This window comes from Heliconius melpomene, chromosome 13, assembly GCF_056956725.1.
Source record: "Heliconius melpomene rosina isolate 202511_hmr_F chromosome 13, ASM5695672v1, whole genome shotgun sequence".
Lineage (NCBI taxonomy): Eukaryota > Metazoa > Arthropoda > Insecta > Lepidoptera > Nymphalidae > Heliconius > Heliconius melpomene.
The window spans coordinates 9,875,556-9,891,317 of record NC_140401.1 but is presented as its reverse complement, the minus strand read 5'-3'; the positions used below and the strand labels follow the sequence as shown (position 1 = coordinate 9,891,317).

The 15,762-nt window shown below is 31.7% G+C and overlaps 1 protein-coding gene across 1 annotated transcript; it reads right to left on the bottom strand.

The window, feature by feature from the left end:
* Nucleotides 1-1,862: 1,862 nt before the first annotated feature.
* On the bottom strand, nt 1,863-14,708 carry LOC146532889 (very long chain fatty acid elongase 7-like). Its single transcript, XM_085196479.1, has 7 exons — nt 14,603-14,708; nt 8,473-8,541; nt 8,061-8,248; nt 7,338-7,415; nt 6,639-6,728; nt 5,500-5,709; nt 1,863-5,360 (listed from the first exon to the last, which is right to left on the bottom strand). Exons 2-7 carry the CDS (start codon nt 8,525-8,527, stop codon nt 4,944-4,946), a joined length of 1,038 nt encoding a protein of 345 aa, XP_085052605.1. The 5' UTR covers nt 8,528-8,541; nt 14,603-14,708; the 3' UTR covers nt 1,863-4,943.
* Nucleotides 14,709-15,762: the final 1,054 nt, after the last annotated feature.

Sequence of the window (15,762 nt, the reverse complement as noted above, 5' to 3'; positions counted from 1 at the left end):
TTATGTAACAATTCCCGTGTGTATAAAATGTTTAAAAATTATTTTTTAAAAAAAATTAATCTCTTTATCCATTTATATGTAGGTACATATTTGCATAATTATTACTTTAAATTTTAAACAAAGGCATAATCTAACCTCACCTATTGACCTTTTTTCCTTTTGAAATATAAATAATACTTGCTTGTTAGAATCTAACTCACACATCTGTACTAATATAATAAATCGGAAGAGTTTGTATGTTTGTTTAAACTCTAAGATCTCTGGAACTACTGGTCGTGCTTACTTTTTTTATTTTGTATGAAAGCTACATTCCTTAGAAGTGATATAGGCTACATAACATTACGGATAAATTATTAGTTAGACTAAAATAACAAAATAAAGATCATTAGGAACGCTTACAAAAACATTCAATTTCATTAGTTCTAAACTAAATTCCAGGACATCGTATATCTATCTATCTTTTATAAATAAGTCACAATAAGGCATTTTGTGATAAAAGATAATTGGAAATTGCAAGGTGATATTTCACCGTTTTTATTTGACGATAGTATTTATTGGTATTATTTACGAGGGAAATTATTCCATCATTAAGGAAATTTTAAGAAGATAAGCTTTGGCATGGTATGGCATAATTCGGACATATACTATAGAAGAACATGTAAAATTAAAATAATTTAACGCTGTTTACGTCTGCAAGCCTAAGAGAGTACCGCAGGGGCGCCCTATTCGCTCCTAACTTAATGAATGTATAAATTATATAGTCAATCTGTTGGCAAATGCATCATAATAAAAGTATTAGGTGGTATGCGGGCGAAGCCGCGACTGGGCTATAGTCTATACTAACTATAGAGAACCAATTGACTCAATTGACGCCTTGATATAGCAAAATATTGTCAAACATGTGGTAGTGTCTCATTTATTTTATTGATTTAATAGTATTAAGTATTTTGTATTCATTATTTAAAAAAAATACTATCATTTATATATATAAAAGGACTTGTCCTCACTGACTGAGGTAAGATGCACGCACAGCCGTAACCGCTAATGGTAGAAATGTGAAATTTGGATAGATGTTTACTTTTATAATCTGGACATCCACTAAGAAGGGATTTTGAAAAATTTTAACCCTAAAGGGGTGAGATAGGGGTTGATAGTTTGTATGGAAAAAAAATTAAATCGGCTCCGATTTTTATAAAATTTAAAATTTAGATTTTTAAAAGTATTTAATTGAACACGTGTTTCATCGTTTTCTAGAATTCTCCTCCTAAGGGTGCAAATAAGGGGTTGAAAGTTTGTATAGGTTTTTTTTAAATCGTCACCAATTTTTATAAAATTTGAAATGAAGACTCTTAATTAAACACATGTTTCATGGTTTTCTAGAATTCACCCCCTAAGGGTGCAAATAAGGGGTTGAAAGTTTGTATGGAAAAATCTTTAAATCCCCACCGATTTTTATAAATTTGAAATTTAGACTCTTAAAAATATTTCATTGAACGCATGTTTCATGGGTTATTAGAATTCACCCTTAAATACGCAAGCGAAGCTGCGCGCGTCCGCTAGTTTATATATAAAATTTTATACTCCTACGACGTACTTCACGTATTAATTGTGTAGATATTAAAAGATTCGTCTTTATAATGTTAGTATATTATAAACTTCAGATTTTTAATGTTATATTCTTTCTGTGCCTTAAATTTTTAATTGCTGTAGTTACTGCTCCTGGTTCCTTGCTGCTGAATTCAAAGTTGCTATAAATTGTTATCTTAAAAACTATTTAGATACATCATTCTGCTTATATAATAATACTTTCTATGATATACTCCATGGATGCATTATTCTTTATAGAAAATGAAACATACATAAAGAACATATTTTAAATCATTTATTACTATCAAAATTATAACTACTTATAGTTCAGTTTACATATTATAGACATTTCAATTATTATAGGAGCATCGGATACTTATTCATTAACTTAACTTAAATCTTTTATAGTTAAAAAAATACCAAATTAAATTTTAAAGCGTTTTTAATTGAGAGTATGAGAGTTAATCTATAAAAAAAATGTCTAATATTTTTAATAAACTTAAGTTTGCGAGCGTACGCACCATGAAATAACCTACATATTTGAGTTTGTAGTGTTTTCGTTTTATGTGAAATACTTATATATTTTCAATTTTGAGGTATTTTTACATGTATTGAGAGTTTTCATTTCATGCCTTTCATAACTGTAGATACACGTGAAGTATAGGTACCCTATAGGTTCCGATTACGCAGCAAATTTCATACAAATGCAGCAAAAGTGATACATGTGTCTTTTCACTTTTTGCATTGACTGAATTTTTGATATTAATTCTAACTTGATTACTCTACGAAGGACAGACCTGCAGTCGGACAACAAAGTGATTCTGTAAGAGTTCCATTTTTTCCTTTGAGGTACGGAACCCTAAAAAAAGAACAACACAAGGATAGTTTCATTAGAACATATAGATACTAAAAATATACGTTTATTAACATAATAGCACGCATAATTATTTACACATAGGAATGAATATAGCTGTAGTATTGTATATAACATTATGTAAATCATAATATTTTATATTACCGTGATCAAAAAGTAAGGTTAAATTGTCATTTAAAATTGCCGGGCATTAGGTTGGTAGGACTGTCGTTATAGGTGTTATAATATTTACCAAAAGTCGTCTGTTTGTCAAAAGGTTTAATTATCTTCGATTTTTACAATGCGTGTATTTGTTCAGCAAAGAAGTTATTTTGTTTGCATAACAAATGTTCTTGTGTGGACACGTTGAAAGTGGTGCTTCAAACTATGACACAAAAAATGTTTATAAGATGCACGAGTTCAAAGTGCTCTGGACGACCAACGTCTACCGACGACGGCCACGTCCACAAAATCAAAGATTTGGTGCTTGAACATCGTCAATTGACAATTAGAGACCTCGTTGGAATATCATTTGGCTCACCCCAAACCATTTTGAAACATGTTTTCTTTTTCAAAATCATGAAGTCTCGATTGGTGGTCTTGACTTTTTTGGGGATGAAATTTGATTCTAAAGAATAAATAAAGAATTTACATTTTATAAACAAATTCATCTCACTTGTTAATCACAGTATTACATAACGACAATATTATTGAGGACATTTTTTTTTATTGTAATACAAAATTTATTTTAAGATATGTTTCTAGATTTAGATGATAGAGGAGAAACTAAAATATTATTTTTATTCATTCCACTCAATATTAACTACTTATTGAAAATCTTCATGTGTTCTAAGCTTTTATTCGCCATTTCGAAATTACTTACTCAAATTTTATATAAAAACAGTCTAAATCTATGAATATAATGGTAAATTATATAGACTAGCATCAATAAATGATCCTAGAGATATACATTTTGTATATGGAACAGAAAATTACAGTTTTTAGTCCTAGAATTTCTAAATGGAATAATTTGTATGTCAATAATTAATCAATAATTAAGTAATTTTGTTAATAACTATAAAGTAGGTATATATGTAATTATATAAGACCAGGATTATAGAAGTTCAAAGAAAATAACGCAGACGAAAAATTCAGGATGAACAATGAGTTCAGTTCATTTTACATTTATTAAAATAACAAAAAAAACCTAACTGTAGTAAAATAATTATTCACGAAATGAAAAAGAAATAACACCCTCATATTTATGAGTATTCTAAATATTAAATTGTTGCACATATTAACATGGTATTTATAAATTTAGCGATATGGTAGGCTTACTCCCTAAATTTGAAAAGTAATTGACTGTTTTATATAAAAACTGTTATTTTACCATCTTCCGTTATTATCCTTAGTATTATCCTTCTTGCAAACCAATTCCTATTTTTTTATTTTTCAAACAATTTGATAACAAGCTAAGTTTATATTAGAGTGAGGAAAATGAAAATATTAAATATTTAATTTCCTCGAGTGGCAACCGAACCCACAACCTGTCGCCATGACTGACTTCTTTTTCCTGTTCTAGTAAGATATTAGCGGACCCTTGGTGTCTCTACACTCTCCAATGATCACGCTAAGTATCAGATTTCTCCGCTGCGCAGGCTGTGCGTTGTCAGTCGGGCACTGAGTAACGGAATAATTATATATACATTGAATAACAATCAAAATTTGAGAATAAGTCTAGCACACTCTAAAACTATAATCAAAACAATTAGGACGTTCGTTAGTAATTATATGTTACTGTTCATAATATCAATAAATAATTATTTTACAATATAATTGTGCGATTTGCATAATAATATAATATTTAAAAATTCAATAAACTAATTTTGTAAAGCGTATCCTCTCACTGACATTTAAAACTTAGCTCTAAGATATGCCACAATTCATAAGAACAAGCGATATTTTTGGACAGAAATTGGATAAGTTCAACTATTTTCTCTATTTATCGAGTAAACCGATACATTTTAAGCTTGTAATAGTAAATAATCTTGATTAACATTGTATATGTAAAAATATATATTCTTAAATCATTTATTACTGGCAATTTTTCTACATCTATATTTATATGCAAGACTAAGTGTAAGTACGATTCCAGATAAAAAATACAATAAAAAGAGTAGTTCGGTATTAATATTAATCGTTCAAATTACAGATATTAATTAAATATGAGAAAAAAATCATTTTAATCTTCACTTGTTATATATTAACACTACGCAATAAAGTTTAAAATTTATGTACCCTGCGTTTGCTTAGTGGGGAAAAATAAGGAAGCTTAATTTTTTTATACTATTAAAAGGCACGGATGATCACAAAAGATCACCAAAGCAGTGTAGCCCTTAACTAACCCCTTAAAGCTATTTATCTATAATTAATTTAAAGTATATCCATCTTCATCACATACATCAGTCTCAATTGAACAATAAATTGTATTTTCAAAGGAGAATCATTTCTTTATGCTGTCAAAGTCATAATCTGGACCGTAGGCCGCTTTGGCCGTGCGCCTCGTTAAATATACTTTGCCATCTTTTATGTAATCTCCACAAGGCTTGTTAACTTCAAATGGTATTTCTTCAATGTCGTCATTGATCTTATCATCTCTACAAATACCATTTTCCTTTTTGTCACATTTAATGCTTACACCATTTGCATTGGAGTTTTTGAAACCATTTGTATGTACTCCATTCTCTTTTTTAGCTTCTAAATTCTTTTTATTTTTGTAGCTTTTTGTATAGAAATTTAAAAATAATATAAGGAAAATAGTAACGTTCGATGATATGAAATAGGTAAACCCAACAGCATACTGACAGCGCGGTGAGTTGTAAGTCCAGGCGCAATAGAACAGCATCAGCAAAAATTGAATCTGAAAGGAAAACAGAAATGTTAATATATTAATATCATATAAATTATAGTTTACTGTATAACATTCTAATAAATAATTAAGGAGTTGTCACTGATTCGAAATGAACTAGCCTTTAAGTGCATACAAAAATACAACTTACCAATTGCATTTTAGTAACATATTTCTTCCACCATAAATACTTTTGAAACCTTGGCCCTAAACCGGATAGAAAATAATATGTGTACATGACAACGTGGACTATAGAATTAAGCAGCGCTAGTATAGCTCCTTCGCCACCCGCTGCAAACTTCAGATAGCTCCAGGAGTACAATGCCATTATAACGTGGTGGTACACGTGAAGAAATGTTAGCTGAAAGAAGAAAATTATAATTATTTTTATCGTTCTGAAAAAATGAGAATGTTATAGGATCTCTTTGCTGTACATCTGTTTATCTGTCTGTCATAATTATTTTTCTCAAGAAATCGTGATATCATACTAAAATGAAATATCCAGGACCGCTGCCTCGTAAAGATCAGAAAATTATTCAGGAAATCAATTAAGTTTTGAGGTTAGTGTCTACGATTTATTACGTTAAGAGCGTTTTTAGCCCCGCATAAAGCAGACAAAGGGAACCTAAAGTTAAGCTACTCTGTTCTCCGCTTTCTGCGAAATTTTCGAGACATTGAGTGGCGGAAGTTAATTTCTTAAGGTAACGAACTTATATAAGTCATGATACCAAGAAAAAAATGAAAATTATCGAAATTGAACCGACAAGCGTCGTGTTGCTACACATACTGTGCCATTGCAACCAATAATAATCATTACTTAATACTAACAACTACCAAGGGTGCCACAAGGCCAATATTTTATTGGCATCTTGCACAAAAAAAACTGTTTTATTGCCAAAGATTCACAATTTTATTGCTATTACCAACAAATTTGCTAAATAAAAAAGTTATTATTATAATTTGGGAGCGGAAAAGATAATAACGAATTAAGCAACACTGTTATTAAAAATATAAAAAATGAACACATTTATATTATTAATTAGTAATTATTATAACATTTATAAAATTATCATCTAAATTCTTATCGGTTTACTTAATTGAGGCCGTCGTAGCGCAGCGGCACAGTGTCTAACTGTAAACAACAATTGTAGGTTCATTTCTCGTTACCAGAGCGAAGAATTCGAGCATATTACATATTTTATTCCCCCAAGTGGGAATCGAACCCACAATCCCTGCGCTTCGATGCCTTCAAAATATAATAAAATTAAATAATTTTATATACTAAATTACCTGCTTATCTTTTTTTCTCAAAACGAAGAAAACTGTATCTAACAGCTCTGTGAATTTTGCAAAGAAGTACCACCAGCCTAAATCAAGTAACTGAAAAAAATAGAAATAATTATATTTTATTACAAACGTAGAGGCAGTCGGGGCGTAGTGGTAAAGACAGAGTAATTGTAAACGTGATGGTTATGATGGTTCTTTTCTAATCCGGTGGAATGATTATATATAAATTACTTTCATTTTTCCCGTTCCGGTAGACAGAGTGTGGCGTTGAGATCCACCACCTAACACACTGTCTCGAAAATTAGGGAGAATATGAAGAATTAAATATCTTGACACTAGCTTTCCTCTGGTTGTCTTCCTGCTATACAGGAAAAAGCGATGATACTTAATAACATTTTTTCTAAATAATATAACATAGGAGACGTGATTTATGTTCAACTGGCATTCTAAGTACCATAATTAAGCAAATGAACTATATCACTAACTTGTGTTCGTTTTTATAAATGAATCAATTTGACTAATTTTAAGTTGAAATTTAGTTGAAATTAGGCATGTAGGTAGAATAGGGGAGTTTAGATTCCTAGCCGATGGAAAAAGCAGTCAGCAGCAAAAGTCTATTAAATAAAGTATAATAAACTAATAATGTATAAACTGGTTATAAATAGAAAAAAATATATAAAAACTAAAAGAAAAATATTTTACCATAGGATTTTGCGTGTTGGACGAATATCGGCACCCTGCATACAATATACCATCTCTAAATAGGTTCAGCTTGAAGACCTGAAAAAACAACAATGTATTGATAGTGTGAGAAAATTTCTCTGGCCTTGCATACTTCTCATGTTCCGTATATAAACAGAGAGAACCGTATGTTTACACACTCCATTCTCCGATATTTCTACAATTTTGAGACATTGCATTAAATGGCATTAAATGGCATTTAACGCCGCATTTTGTCATGTTACCAAAACGAAGAAATGATAACAATCCATTGCCCTGAGTGAGATTAAATATTTTATATTAGAGCATTGTAATGTTAGTTCGCTAATTACGACATCAAGAGCTTTTTGTTGTTTATTTTCTCTATATTATCATAATTCACCTATTAATTCTATTGGGTGAAATATAAAATAAGAAACAAGAAAATACGAAATTGAAATTATAGGCAAACTTATGGGAATTTTTTCCATTTTTTAAAATGCCATTCCGACTTAGGAAAGAAAAATATTTATTTAGAAAACGTATAAAAATTTGAACATAGCGGGATTTGAACGCGGGCCTCTTGGAAACCGTCCAAGCGCTCTAAACACTAAGCCATACGTTCTCATCAAGCTACGTCGACAATCTTATATCTTCTATTAATAAATAGCATTCTCTCTTGCCAGATGATAATTCTTAGCAATTATCTTTGGGTTCGTTTCTTACCTTCATGCAAATCATAGAGGCAAGTACTACTTGTGAAGCATTATAGTAGCTTATAAGCTTATTCATGTGGCATGGAGGCCTGTTCTTCATGATTTTTGGACCGATCCTTAAGAAAAGTAGATACAATATGACCACCGTCAATATCGGTATAGGACTTGACATCATAAACCATGAATCCACCATGGCACCTGGAAATAAAAAAAGAAACATTAGGAGGAGATCATTTGCCTCGACACCAGAGCGCAGAAAGGAAAATATAAATTTAAATAAATATTATTACTACATTAATCCTTTATAAAATACTTATCTAGCGTACCAGTTGAGAATAAATTACTTCCTTATATTTATTTAACAAATTAAACGGAAGAAATAGAAAGAAATAGGACATTACTTCAAAAAAATTAAAACTTACTTTTGCCAACTTTTAAAGAGTCCAAGTACAGGTCCATCTTTTCCATATAACTCATTATTGGTCCGCAATCTGTGAAGAAGTTATATTTTACTGTCATTAATTTATTTTTAATACAATTGAAACGTCAACTGTTGAGTCATCCAGCAATTTGGGGATTATAAACTTTTTAATTTAATTTTGTTTTTGAGTCACTCTGACAAAATTGTCTCAGGATATATAATTCCTAAGAAAGTCCCAGTGTTTTAGCTTCCTTTTTAACCAACTTTAAAAAAAAAAAGAATGTTCTGAATTTGTCGGAATCTTTTTCTTTTATTAATGCAATTAACTTTACATATTTTTTGTAACTTCAGAGTGAACCTGGGAACGTAGTGTAAAGGCACTCCGTTGAATGGTGGAACTCAACACCGCGCTAGACTACGACTGTATTGTTAATTGTTTGGGTCTGGTTGAAGTTGGATTGAAGAATGTGCCATCATTAAGCGAGAGAGAGAGAGAGAGAAAGAGAGAAAAAATCAATAATTCAACATTCAGATTGTCATCATTCTTTCCATATATAAAGATGATGTACTCATCATCTTACACGATTCTAACTAACCTATTTCAGTCAGTCAGTTAAAAAATGTATTAGAAGCCATCTGCTAATCTCATCGCTTACGATTTGCACTGAGGCCTGGTTCTATTGGATTCGTAGAAAATTCATATTATTTGTACGGCTTCAGTCTTTGTAAAGGAAACGCGTTAACTAGATTGGACTAGACGTCCAGTTGAGTTTACACCTACAAACTATTAAGCTACTGAGTCAGTATGTCATTGAAAAATTACTATAAATTGGTCTGTTTGGATATACCATATTGTATGTCTTTGGCTTCCTGCTGGAGATTATGGATTCAATTTATGGCTAGAGCATTTATTTCATCAGGTGTGGTCATGGTGTAATGACAGAATTGTATATCGACAGTACGTGTCGATAGTGGGTTCAATTCATTCGGGGCATTGAATTATATTAATTTCCCCATTCCACTCAGGATAAAAGAACAAGGACAAATTGGTAATTTTGTTCTTATAGTATTTATTGAATATCGGTTTTTCATATCTCAATTTTTATCTATATTGCAAAAAGAATTGCTTTAGAATGTTTGAGATTATTCTATCCTTTGGTACTAAATGTAAAATATAATAGAAGATGAAAGAAATGTTACACAAATTAGCACTCATAACTAACGACAAAGTTCACAGGTAGAGCAGGAATTTATGTAGGAAATCTTTATTAGGCCCCAACACGCGATATTGTATAACATTATGTACTAAATTATTAATTATTTGGTAGCAACTCACTATTGTATGGCACGCTTAAGATAAATTAATTAATATTTTTTGTTGTCAGAAGTTTATAGGAAGGTATAGGGAGAAAGCATGATGCTATGACAGACCAGGTATGATATATTTGATTGAATGTTACTCCGTGGGGTTAAATTTTATTAGACTTACTTCTGGAATAAATGAGTCGTGGCCCAGGGGCACATGCCTGCGACTGTTAATGCGACATGTTTTGGGTTCGATTCTCACTTGAGGAGATGAAATATTTATTTTTTTCATTTTCACGCTCTGGCAACGAGGGAAAGCGTGGCGTTGTGTCCCGCCACTCAACACGCAACCGAGTTGTCGAGATACCCAAATTCGAGACATTACATGATATTTGATTTAGTACATTCATTAAAATATGAAATCTAAGAAGTTTTCACAATTTAAATAAATTATAGAAATTGGTCAATATTTGAATTTATAATAGCTAAGGTAAAACATTCATAATACAATGATGCAATGCATCTTCATGCTTGATCAATTAAAGGTAAAAAGAGCGATCCTAGTATCAAGACATTTCGTTCTTTAGCTGTTCTTCAATGGTGGAACTCAATTCTGTGTTCTGTTTCCAGTGTGTAGAAACGAAACTTATTAAAAAGCCGAATTTTAGATTTTTCTTTTCACAAATTCATATGAACCAATTCATACTATTATACACACGCTCTCTAACTTACAAGAGGTATTGAAAAAAATATGTATTGAAATTGAATACGTTAAGATAGTCACAACCTTATTGGGCCTAAAAGCTTAAAGTTAAATACTTTAGAGAGAGGCAATTTAGTACCATTGTTAAAAGATAAATTACTCGCCAAATTAGAAAAGAAAAACAAGTTTCTTGAATGAACACTCGAAATGTTTTTGTCTGGTCGAAATTCTTATTGTATAGTACCTAAGCTCTATGTTACAATTGAGATTGACCACGCTTCATTTGTACAAAGATAGCACTTTAAAGCCGTAGTGGCGCAGCTATAAAGTAAAAATACGCAATAGTTGGAAATTTGATACCTGATTAAAGAAATATTTATGCCTACCACATTTTAATTTCTTAGAGTAAGTAAAATGCTCCGTTGGATTCCGCCATTTAATCCATATTGTCCCAACTTTGGTCAGATAACGAAAGCTAAAATGCAACTTCATGCCTTTTCCCGCATAAACCTAGAGTCAAGACAGCGAAATTCGAGACACTACATAATCTTGACAAACACGTAATCCTTCAAAATTAGACAGGAGCACGTCAGAGAGAACCTAGTGCTTAGACATTTGTAAGCACTAGGTTCCCTTTGCCTATTCTGTTATATGAGGCATACATCGTAAAGCTAGAAAACGAAAACAAAATAACACCTTTTTAAAAGTAATTGTAATGAAAGAAATATTTTCCCTGAAGGAGGTTCGAACCCACACCTACCACCACGCCTATCAGCAATGCTACTACGTCGTCTTTCTTCAAGACATTCAAACAACGACAAAATACCCGTCATTTATCTGCACATCACGAATATTATATCTAAATAGCAAATCTATTTAGAAGATCGTTAGGAAGCCATCACAAGGTGCTCTACTCCACTGCACTGCCAATGTCATTCGCCATGATTTATACTTGCCTCAATACCCAGGGTATTCAGTCCATGACAAATGCTTTAAATTGTATATACCCTGTGAAATGATCCCGTACACTGTTGTAATAAGATTGTTATTTGCCTATGAACAAATGTATACGAGTTTAGTTTTAGGTCAGCAAAGGTTTCTCGGTCAATACTATCTTTTGTACTTTTGTATTGGATGGATTACGAAAATCTTTTCTATTTGACACGTGTGTGACATATTTGTGTACGCAAGTACTAATTAATAAGTGGTGTTGTTTTCAATATTCATTATACTCTAGATTGAAATCTAATGATGTATAATGAATATTGAATACAACATTATAATATATTAGTTTCTGGTGTAATTGGCCTCTTTTGTGTTGTTTTATAAAATTTCCATATATAGCAGAGTAGGCAGAGATATCCTAGTGTTAATATACTCCTTTAACCACTTTCGCTCGAGACATTGCGTGCTTTGGCGGATCGCGGAACTATACGCCGCGTTTTGCCTTGTTACCAGAGTAAAGAAATAAAAAAAAATTCATCCCTCCTAGCGGGAATCGAGCGCACAACCTCCGTGTTTATAGTCACACGTTTCTGCCACTGCACTATGACGGCCTTAGGCTTACAAAATGACTTACCTAAAAAAATTGAAAACAATCTACATAAAATTATTTTCTATCTAATAATTATACTTTAGTCAAATGGATCATCCGTATTATTTTAAATTTAAGTTATAGCGCAATGCAGTGCTTAGTCGAATTCAATTTCATTTTGACCTTGGCCTCCTATAAACAAACAGATTCAGTGTTCATCAAATTATATCGATACTTTGATGTTGCGGAGGACATAGAGTCAGGCCTCAGGCCTCAGGTTCCGCCACCTGACATGTCTCAGATTCTAGTAGAGAACGGAGATTATTAACACTGGGTGTGTTGCAGAGTGCAATACAGCATGAAGCTGAATATTAATTATGGAGATAGATCAGATACATGCTACGTAGAATAAATAGAAATTACCTTATATGATATTAGTAATCGACCGAAGGTTAGGTTCCGGTATTTTGGTATTGCTACAATTTTTTATTCAATTTGAATCTTTAAATAATTATGTTGCTAAAACACGATTGGTAAATAAATAATGGTGTAGTTCAAGCGGGTGAAGCCACGAGCATGCAAGAATGTAACAGAACTAAGGAAATTGTGCTTTCAAAATTATAAAGTAACCAAAAACAAAATAATTTTGCAGGCAGAGAGAACTATGCATATTGCAACTTAATACTACGTTTTGTCCTGCAAAATTATAAAAATGATAAAAATAATAATAATTGACCTCATGTTTTTATTAGACTAGGAGGATTGCTTGTCTAATAAATATATTTAATCGACCTCAAAAAAGTATCACTTTGGCTCTAGAATTGGGCGGATGGTGGGGAACGGAGTGTATTAATGAAAAAACGGACAAGAGCAAGCCGTACACACAATGGGTTCCGTACCATTATCTATAAAAACGGCAAAAAAATCACGTTTGTTGCGGTGGCGGAACCCTAAAAAGGCCAGTTTAAATCTTTAGACTATTTATAATAAATAAAACAGGATAAAATTATTGGTTAGAATATTTTTTCAGTATTTTCTGCCTTTTTTCAATATATCAATTACAGCATAAATACATAGCAAATTTTAGAATATCTATTTTCAGAGCATATCGTGATTAGAGATAAAATCGTCTGAGTTTGTCAATGTCGTTATTACCAGTCATCTATGTTAATAGAAACTAATGTGGGTATGCCTTTTCTAAAGGCATGACTCACGATGAACTCAAAGAAAATGATATTTAAGATAATCCTAATATATATGATATAAGTAAATTAAAGTGCATCGTCTATGATTATGGAGGGCGTAGTGACGTAGTGTCTGACGGCTGGCTGTAAACGTGATCGTTGTGGTTGTGACTTCCACTCCAGTGGATACATTATTTTTATTTCTCTGTTCTAAGACAGCTTAACTCTCCGTAATCTATGAAATAGATCAAAGAGAACTTAGATTTAAAACACTCCATTCTCCGTTTTCCCTCCGACTTTGAGACGATGTGTGTTAATACAAAATAAACAGAAGATTTTAAGTTAATAAAAAAATACTTTATATTAATTGACAAGACAAAACGTGGCGTTGAGGGTGGACACTCAATCTTTCGAAAATTGGGCAGAAAATGAGGAACGGATTCTCTTAATACTAGGTTCCCTGTGCCTACCCTGCTGTACGCGGGACACATCCTAAAGATATTTATTTGTTGGCCATTTGAGCTATTCCGTATTTATCCCTTTCAAAAATCATGCCCATGTATAAATATATTTTTTTACTTCAATACAATTATTACGATAATAATATTCATTTAATACAATTTAAGCATAATGACACATAAAATTTCACATCGTTATTATAAAATCGTCACTGGAACTTGAACTGGAAAACCCGAACTCAAACCATCCCTTGTCAATGGTCTCCTAGTGTTAGGGAACTTCTTAACTTCACCCAATTTTGGAAAGAGTGCGTGTTGAGTGACAGAACTCAACGCCATGCTTCTTCTTGTTACGAGAACGAGGAAAAACAAAACAATTCCGTTCCCCGAGTGGAAGTCGACCCCCCAACCACCGTGTTCACCGACAGACGGCCTCAAATCAATATATTCATAATTAACATAAAATATGCAAATGTTACCCTATTTTTAATTTAGGCTCATGTGTTACTTTATTAAGCTGAACAAAACGGTCAGCTGATTAGGAATATTTTTTTTTACATTTCCTAATGAATTATTCAATGATATTATGATATGATATTATCATCATCATCATACATGATGATTATTTATTAAAAAAACTCTGAAATATTAAATATTATATAACTTAACACAGCTATTGAAAACAATACTAGGACTCTATAAAAATATTATTTTTCGTAGAAGAACGAAAACCTCATAGTATTTTAAGTATTTTCATTAAAAACAATGCAAAATAACAAAAAAATCCAAGTTTATAAACAAAACTGATGTCCAATTCTTAACAAAATCAACAGACCAATTTTAGCACTTCTATCATTTTCTGGTAAAAATAAACAATATTTCTCTTATATCTATATATATATGAATATGGTAAAATAGATCGTGGGGTAAAACCCATAAACACTTACCTCACAGGTACCGTTCGCTAGGAGGGTTAACTGAGCACTGCGGTATATCGACCAGCCGGCACACGCAACGGCGTCTGTCCTACTTGTTCTAATACAATTAATTTTGTCATGTCGGTTCGAATGTTACTTTGAAATTTTTATATTTATTTTTTAATAGATTACCAAATTATTGTTTTATTTAGTGACTAGTTGCTGCACGCAGCTTTGTTTCCGTGGAGTACGCTATTCATTCATAAGGTTTAATTTCCCATCAAACTTTGTTGATCCTTGATTGAACGTACTTTATAAAGGAGTTTCTATATTCGATAACAATTTTTTTTATATGTGTCCGTCGATTTCTCCGTCATTTGTGGATCGATTTTAAGAAATAGTTTTTTATTTGAAAAAACATTATTTCCTATTTGATCCCATTACCAACAAGTCAAGATCAGATTATGGAATTACAGGAAAATTGAAAAAAATTATAGGCGTCTAATTGTTAGACTAAAATTATATGAATCTAATATAAAATTAATAAAGCGAAAATATAACATGGGATAAAGGCAGCCTTTAAGTAATATAAAGGATTTTCTCGTAACAACAAATGCCATTAAGATCTGCTGATACTTCGCTTGATTCTCCACTCTCCGTCCAATCGACAACGTCCAAACGACAATTGGATGTTAACGTCATATTATCTTACTGAGCAAAACTCCAAAAGCTTTGTCTCGCATATATCAGTAGTATGTAGGGTAGTCATAGATTCTGTTTTTACCCATATTTGAGACATTGTGTATTAAGTAGCGTAACTCAATATCGCACTTCGTCTTGATTATTGAGAAATTAATACATTTTAAAGAGTGGAGGTTAACCTCCTTAAGCAGCAGCTTAAGCAGCTATCGCATTTACAATCAGGCGCTATCCTACTGCGTCGGTCTTTACAATATGCCCAAATGTAAAATTGCTCATACATACTCGTATGTTATACATTTTATAAATATAAATATTTATTGGTTCGACCACAATAAATTTAAAAATGCAAATGTATACTGATTAGATAAGGACTGTAAGTGATTGATATTAATCACAAAATTACAAAAGAAAAACAGTAGACAAAAAATAATAAAAAACAACTTCTAAACTGTACCTACTTGGATATATGCACATAGGTACTTAAACAA

What these genes read in the sequence shown, in the direction of transcription:
- LOC146532889 (XM_085196479.1), bottom strand. Translation starts at nt 8,527, where the DNA reads ATGAGTTATATGGAAAAGATGGACCTGTACTTGGACTCTTTAAAAGTT. An exon ending in TGAGAAAAAAAGATAAGCAG is followed by an intron (nt 5,710 to 6,638) that starts GTAATTTAGTAT and finishes TTCTTCTTTCAG; the next exon opens with CTAACATTTCTTCACGTGTA. An exon ending in ATGTTACTAAAATGCAATTG is followed by an intron (nt 5,361 to 5,499) that starts GTAAGTTGTATT and finishes TTTTCCTTTCAG; the next exon opens with ATTCAATTTTTGCTGATGCT.